We start from the raw sequence: 7,585 nt of genomic DNA, 5'->3' as shown, positions 1-7,585 counted from the left end.
TACCAGCAGGTTCCACTTTTGCTCTTCCCAGCTCTGCCGTGTTGAACTTTTTTTGTTGCTGTTCAGACAGGGTCTTGCTCTGTTGCCCAGGCTGGAGCGTAGTGCACTGCAGTGGCGAGATCATGGCTCCCTCCCAGGCTCAAGTGATCTCGCACCTCAGCCTCCTGAGCAGCTGGGACTACAGCTGCGGACCGCCTTGCCCAGCTAACTTTTTAATTTAATATTTTTTTAGAGACGGGGCCCCCCCTGTGTTGCCCAGGCTGGTCTTGAACTCCTGGGCTTCAGTGATCTGCCCACCCTGACCTCCCAAAATGCTGGGATCCGCTTTTTCAGATTCCAGCAGCTCCGGAACAGGACTTCATAATGGGAATGGTTTCTTCCTCACTGTCTGATGTGATAGTCACTATCCCATGTGGCTGCTGAGTGTTTATTTTCTAAGGTGGAGTCTCGCTATGTCGGCCCAGGCTGGAGTGCAGTGGTGCAATCTCAGCTCTTTGCACCCTCCGCCTCCCGGGTTCAAGCGATTCTCCTGCCTCAGCCTCCCAAGTAGCTGGGATTTCAGGTCTGTGCCACCAAGCCCGGCTGATTTTTTCCATTTTTAGTAGAGATGGGATTTCACCATGTTGGCCAGGCTAGTCTCGAACTCCTGACCTCAGTTGATCTGCCCGCCTCAGCCTCCCAAATGCTGGGATTACAGGTGTAAGCCACTGCACCCGGTCCTGAGGGTCTAAAATGTGTTTAGTATGACTGAGGACATGATGTTTTAATTTTATTTAATTTTGCTTAAATTTTTAATTGAAACATCCTCATAGCTGGTGGCTGCTGTTGGGCATTGCAGTTCTAGGCTCTGCTGAAGCATCATGGTCAGGGAGGCTGTCCTGGTCCCGCGGACACTTTCCACCTGCCCACCCATAGCCGCTGTCCTCCTTCCTAGCCTGGCGTTTCCGTACCCACAGGTGCATTCTGGGTGGTCTGTCTCCTGCTGTTCACTGTCTGCTTCTCCTTATTAGAGAAGATGCACAGGGCTCTGCTTATCTGTTTTGCTTTCCAGCACATAATGCAGAACAGGCCTGGAACTAGCTTTTTGGGAGGGAGAGTAGCGGTATGCTCAGAGAGGCCTCCCCAGGGCTGTGCCGAGGTCCTTGTCTTCTCTCCATGCTCTTCCCAAATAGTCTGACAATCTGGAAATAACATCTTGTCAGAAAAACTCAAACTTGGGAACAGAGGTCACAAGGACCTATCTTGTATTTCAACATCAGGCGAGAACCGCTGTCTCTGATCAACCTGCGGAAGAGGAATGTGGAATCTGGGGAAGAAGAGCTGGCGTCCAAGCTGGACCACTACAAAGCCAAGGCCACACGGCACATCTTCCTCATCAGGCACTCCCAGTACCATGTGGATGGCTCCCTGGAGAAGGACCGCACTCTGACCCCGCTGGGTATGTGGCGAGTCAGACCCTCTGTGACTCCCTTGGGTGTGTGATGGGGTCAGACCCTCCGGGGACACCCTTGGGGAGGTGGCCGGGTGCATATCCTCTGCTGGTGCCTTGGTTACGTGATGCAGCTCCTCCGCAGACCCCACCAGTCAGCTTTCTTGAAAGTGTTTGGGGCACTGGGTCTCCTGGGGCCCATGTCTGAGGACATCAGCCCTGAATCACACATTGACATTATCAGTAACTGTCCGCTGAACTTGGATAGAAGACAGGCTTTTAAAAATGTCTTTACCTTGGCCAGGCGCGGTGGCTCACACCTGTAATCCCAACACTTTGGGAGGCCAAGGCAGGCGGATCACCCGAGGTCAGGAGTTCGAGACCAGCCTGGCCAACACGGCGAAACCTCGTCTCTACTAAACGTACAAAAATTAGCCAGGTGCGGTGGCAGGCACCCGTAATCCCAGCTACTCAGGAGGCTGAGGCAAGAGAATTGCTTGACCCTGGCAGGTGGAGGTTGCAGTGAGCCAAGATTGCACCACTGCACTCTAGCCTAGGTGACAGAGCGAGACTCTGTCTCAAAAAAAAAAAAAAAAAAAAAGTCCTTACCTTTTAGCAAATGTCGGACCTATCTTGTTTGCATGAGACCAAATTCGGTGCATATCCTAGCAGGGGTTTTGTGCCTGCTTGACGCCTTGGAAAGCTGCATAGCTTGTGCGCTCAGCTGCTCACCTGGACCTGCTGCCAAAGACCTTTCTCTTCTGCACTCACAGGCCTGCTGCCTGGCGTCTGCTTTTTTTTTTTTTTTTTTTTTTTTCCAGAGACAGAGTCCTGCTCTGTTGCCCAGGCTGGAGTGCAGATGTGATCATGGCCCACTGCATGGGTTCAAGCGATTCTCCTGCCTCAGCCTCCCAAGTAGCTGGGATTACAGGTGCCCGCCACCACAGGTGGCACTTTTTTTTTTTTTTTTTTTTGTATTTTTAGTAGAGACAGCGTTTCACTATATTGGCCAGGCTGGTCTCAAACTCCTGACCTCGTGATCCGCCCGCCTTGGCCTCCCAAAGTGCTGGGATGACAGGTGTGAGCCACCGCGCTCAGCCTGGCATCTGTCTCTCAATGCCCCGTTGAACAGGCAGGACTGAGCGACACGATCCCGCCTGTCCCCACTGGCAGACGCTGCATAGACAGCGCCCAGGAGGGTCCTTCCACCCTGTCCTTGTGTTCCTGTGCAGGTGGATCTGTAGGAGAGATGCCTAGAGAAGGAAATGTGGGGTAGGCTAAGGTAGAGTTTACACTTTGAAAAGTTCTTTAAATGGGATAGTGTCTGTTCATGCACATATTAAAAGTTCAAATGGTAAAAATGTGCAGGGCTGTCCTCCACAGATGCCTCCCTCAGCCCCCAGAACTGTCCCGGCTGCTTGTATACAAAGAAAGTGGAGTGAGAGACGCAGCTGTGGCTGCATCCAGTGGACTCGGCCTTCCCGAGGGCCTTTCCACCTGGATGCCAAAGCTCACAAGAGAAAAGGTGTCTGCACTGGTGTCCGGCCCCCGTGTAGCAGCTCGGGGTGTTTAGGTCCTGCTGTGTTGGCCTCCGTCATGGCGTGTGCCTGGTGGACCCTGAGGCTCAGGTTTTGGGCATAGTTAAGTGAAGGTGACGAGGGGACTCAGAAACCACCAGCCACTGTCCGGTTTCCTGCCATTGATGGAATTGGATGCTTTTTTTTTCCTGTATGGGGGTGAAGACAGTTGAGTGCCAGCCCCTCAGGCCCAAGCCTAGGGAGAGCAGGAGCCATGGGATGCACTTGCTGCCTGACGCGGGCTCGTGCTTGTGGGTGGAGGAGGGCGCGTTTGCGGGTGGAGGAGGGGGTGCGGGTGCGACACTGAGGTGTGTTTCACCCTCCAGGTCGGGAGCAGGCTGAACTCACGGGGCTCCGCCTCGCAAGCTTGGGGTTGAAGTTTAATAAAATCGTCCATTCCTCTATGACGCGCGCCATAGAGACCACTGATATCATCAGCCGGCACCTGCCAGGTAAGTGCTGGGCGCGGGGCCTCCGTGCTTGCAGCAGTGGACGGCTGGCGGCAGGGCCCCGGCCTGAGCTCCTGGCCACTGGGAGGTCACAGCATCTCCGCTGGCAGGGCCGCCGCACCCAGGGCTTCACTGTGCTTCTCCCCAGGCGTCTGCAAAGTCAGCACAGACCTGCTGCGGGAAGGCGCCCCCATCGAGCCAGACCCGCCTGTGTCTCACTGGAAGCCAGAAGCTGTGGTAAAAACCCCTGCCTTTCCTGGGCAGAGCGGCCCTGCGGGGCTCACCGTCCACCACATGTCCGGCCGTCCCACGGGCTTCCCCGGGCAGCGATGGGGTCTGTCCGCCTTGCCCGTGTACTTCCACACTGACTGTTCCTCACTCTGCCCCCAGCAGTATTACGAAGACGGAGCCCGGATCGAGGCCGCCTTCCGGAACTACATCCACCGTGCAGATGCCAGGCAGGAGGAGGACAGTTACGAGATCTTTATTTGTCACGCCAACGTCATCCGCTACATCGTATGCAGGTAGGCAGCCACCGTGCTGGTTGTGGCCAAAATAATTTCACACCTGGAGAAAAGCACTGTGCTGTTCCGGCCGGCGCTGCAGGGCAGCCCTGAGGAGGCTTGGGAAGCAGCCTGAGGGTGGCCATGCCACCCACAGAGACAGGGTGGTGGGTGGCTCAGAGGCGGTGACGGCAACACCAGGCTTTTCCACAAATGCGAATTGTGCCTAAGAAGTGCATGAAGATGCCACGGCGGATAGATCTCATCTCCGTTCTTCGCTTTCCCAGAAAGGGACCTGTTCCACTAACTGGCTGCTCCCTGCGTTTTTTTTTAATACGGGAAAAGCAGAAATTAAATTGTGTTTACTCGTAAGAAGTCAGCGTTTTTCTGATTTGTGCAAATCTTGAGTTGGGGTTGGGCCCCTGTCCTAAAGAGCGCAGGTCCCCAAGTGTGATGGCTCAATTCACGTCTATCCCAGCCAGATCTTCCCCGAGAAGCCCCGATTGAAGATAGGAGCAGCTCAGCTTATGTGTACCCAGCCCTGAGGCTGCTCTGAAACTTCTTACTGAGGGACTCAGCCCCCGTTTGTAAAACAGAGCCCCCCGGCCCAGCCTCTTTTAAGGACAGAGCCCCCTGGCTCTAGTCCAGCCTGTTTTAAGGACAGACCCCCCCTGCCCCAGCCCGGCCCGTTTTAAGAACATAGTCCCCTGGCTCTGGCCCAGCCCGTTTGTTTTTATTTATTTATTTATGTATTTATTGAGACGGAGTCTCGCTCTGTCGCCCAGGCTGGAGTGCAGTGGCGTGATCTCGGCTCGCTGCAAGCTCTGTCTCCCGGGTTCACGCCATTCTCCTTCTTCCTCAGCCTCCTGAGTAGCTGGGACTACAGGCGTCCGCCACCACAGATGGCCAATTTTTTGTATTTTTAGTAGAGACGAGGTTTCACCGTGTTGGCCAGTATGGTCTCGATCTCCTGACCTCGTGATCCTCCCACCTCAGCCTCCCAAAGTGCTGGGGTTACAGGCGTGAGCCACCGCACCCGGCCTAGCCCAGCCCAGCCTGTTTTAAGGACAGAGTCCCCGGCTCTAACGTGCTCTCTCTCTCTCTCTCTCTCTCCCCCTCTCTCCCCAGAGCGCTGCAGTTCCCTCCCGAAGGCTGGCTCCGGCTGTCCCTTAACAACGGCAGCATCACCCACCTGGTGATCCGACCCAATGGCCGAGTTGCGCTCAGGACCCTCGGGGACACGGGGTTCATGCCTCCCGACAAGATCACCCGGTCGTGAGGGCACGCAGGGCTCTGGCCTCTCCTTCCCTCTGTCCTCCCTGCACAGGCCGCACGCACTTACATTTTGTTCCCGAGGAGACAGGTGGAAAAGTAGAAACCTACAATGCTGCATCTGGGGAGTGACTTGTGGCCAGGCTGAGAAGGGGAGAGTTGGGATCAGACAGCCTGACTTCTATACAGGGTTTCATACCTGACCAAGGAACCCCCAGGATGGCGTGGGGTTTAAGGCGAAGACCTCTCATGCAGAAGTCAGGCCTGTTGTGGGGACCTGAATGAGGCCTGACCCAGACTACCATGTTTGCAGCCACAGCTGACCCGTGCCAAGGGTCCATGCTCCGTTGGCAAAGCCAGTCAGGCACGAGGGTGACTGAGGCACACGGATGAGGAGGGCACCCAGGTTCTGTTCACAACTCACTTCACCTCATACATCCTTTTAATTTCTTAAAACCCTCTTGTCATTTAAATATTTGTCAATTAAAGATTTTCTGGATGGGCACAGTGGCTCACACCTGTATTCCCAGCTACTCGGGAGGCCAAGGTGGGAGGATCTCTTGAGCCCAGGAGTTTTAAGACCAGCCTGGACAAGGCAACACAGCGAGACCCTGTCTCTACTAAAAATACAAAAGTTAGCTGGGCATGGTGGTGGGCATCTATAGTCCCAGCTACTTGGGAGGCTGAGGTGGGTGGATCACTTGGGCCCAGGAGTTGGAGGCTGCAGTGAGCTGTGATTTGTGTCACTACCCTCCAGCCTGGGCAACCAAGGGAGACTTAAAGCAATTTTTTTTTTTTTTTGAAACGGAGTTTCATTCTTATTGCCCAAGCTGGAGTGCAGTGGCGGGATCCTGGCTCACTGCAACCTCTGGCCTCCTGGGTTCAAGTGATTCTCCTGCCTCAGCCTCCCAAGTAGCTGGGATTACAGGCGCCCGCCACCGCACCCGGCTAATTTTTGTATTTTTAGTAGAGACGGGGTTTCACCGTGTTGGCCAGGCTGGTCTCGAACTCCTGACCTCGTGATCCGCCCGCCTCGGCCTCCCAAAGTGCTGGGATTACAGGCGTGAGCTACCGCACCCGGCTGGGGATTAAAACATTTAAACGTGTTGTGTGTACCCAGATATTGTGTTAATTTAGGAAAAACTAAAATTTCTATGAAGTGGTTGTGACTATTTTCTGTAGTCGATACGATTGGGATATCTGATCTATTTCTCTGTCTACTTTGGAAATGATTGCATAATAAAATTTTACTGTTTTTCTTAAAAGGACTAGTGACTGTGTTAAAAACAGGAAACTTCGGCCGGGCACGGTGGTTCAAACCTGTAATCCCAGCACTTTGGGAGGCCAAGGTGGGCAGATCACGAGGTGGAAGTTCAAGACCAGCCTGACCAACATGGTGAAACCCCGTCTCTACTAAAAATACAAAAATTAGCTAGGCGTGGTGGGCGCCTGTAATCCCAGCTACTCGGGAAGCTGAGGCAGGAGAATCGCTTGAACCCGGGAGGCAGAACTTGCAGGGAGCCGAGATCACGCCATTGCACTCCAGCCTGGGCAACGGAGCGAGACACCATCTAAAAAGGGAAAAAAAGGAAACTTGTGCAGTGTGAGAAACGATGGTGCCACCAGAACCCTTTGCACAGGGTCCCGTCTCCCCATGGTTTTGACACCTCTGCCTGTGTCACACCAGCTGCCTGCTCAGAGGACTTCTGCCAGCGGCCTGGGCCCTCTCCAAATTCCTGACCAGGACGGCAAGACTGACCAATGGCTGTGGAGACAACAGCCACAGCAACCAAACGCCATCGTCTAGAAACAGTTTGATAAGCCAGGGCTGCGCCGACTTCAAAAACAAATACCAGGCATGCTCACGCTTGACCTCAGACAGGAGCAAGGCTCTCGCGGAAGGAGTCCGGGATGCTCTCAGTCAGCTGCACAGGCGCCCACGCCACAGTCCCAGGCGGGGCCTCTGGAGATGGGCGGCGCTGCAGGGCTAAGCCTTTGTTTTGCTTGGGGCCCCGGCTCCTCTGTAAAGTGGGAAAGCTTGGAGGTGGGAGCAGGGCCAGCACGCCTGACACCAAGGCGGTGCTCAGAGCAGGCACAGGGTTGCTGGGCGGAGAAACTCATCGCAACGTGGAATGACCACACATCAGCTGGCCCTGACCCCCACCCAGCCCGCGGCTACTCCCGTCACTCACGTCACAGACCTGAGTCCCACCCACGTGAAGATCTGGACAGACTCCCAGGTCTAAAGGGGGAAGCGGAAGGGGGACCGTGAGCAGTTTTCAGTGGATCACAAGAAACCAGTGACCCAGAAGTCTTGGAAATGCTTACGCCAAAAAAAAAAAAAAAAAAAAAAAA

General features: G+C 54.6%; 1 protein-coding gene across 1 annotated transcript; it reads left to right on the top strand.

Moving 5' to 3' along the window:
* Positions 1-860: 860 nt before the first annotated feature.
* Positions 861-5,735, top strand: PGAM5 (phosphoglycerate mutase family member 5). Its single transcript, XM_011982226.1, has 6 exons — positions 861-946; positions 1,260-1,438; positions 3,333-3,458; positions 3,604-3,692; positions 3,846-3,979; positions 5,087-5,735. Exons 1-6 carry the CDS (start codon positions 861-863, stop codon positions 5,235-5,237), a joined length of 765 nt encoding a protein of 254 aa, XP_011837616.1. The 3' UTR covers positions 5,238-5,735.
* The last annotated feature ends 1,850 nt before the right edge of the window (positions 5,736-7,585 follow it).

This window comes from Mandrillus leucophaeus, unplaced genomic scaffold (genome assembly GCF_000951045.1).
Source record: "Mandrillus leucophaeus isolate KB7577 unplaced genomic scaffold, Mleu.le_1.0 Scaffold237, whole genome shotgun sequence".
NCBI lineage: Eukaryota > Metazoa > Chordata > Mammalia > Primates > Cercopithecidae > Mandrillus > Mandrillus leucophaeus.
The sequence above is the reverse complement of the archived record's forward strand: the minus strand, read 5'-3'. Positions and strand labels throughout refer to the sequence as shown.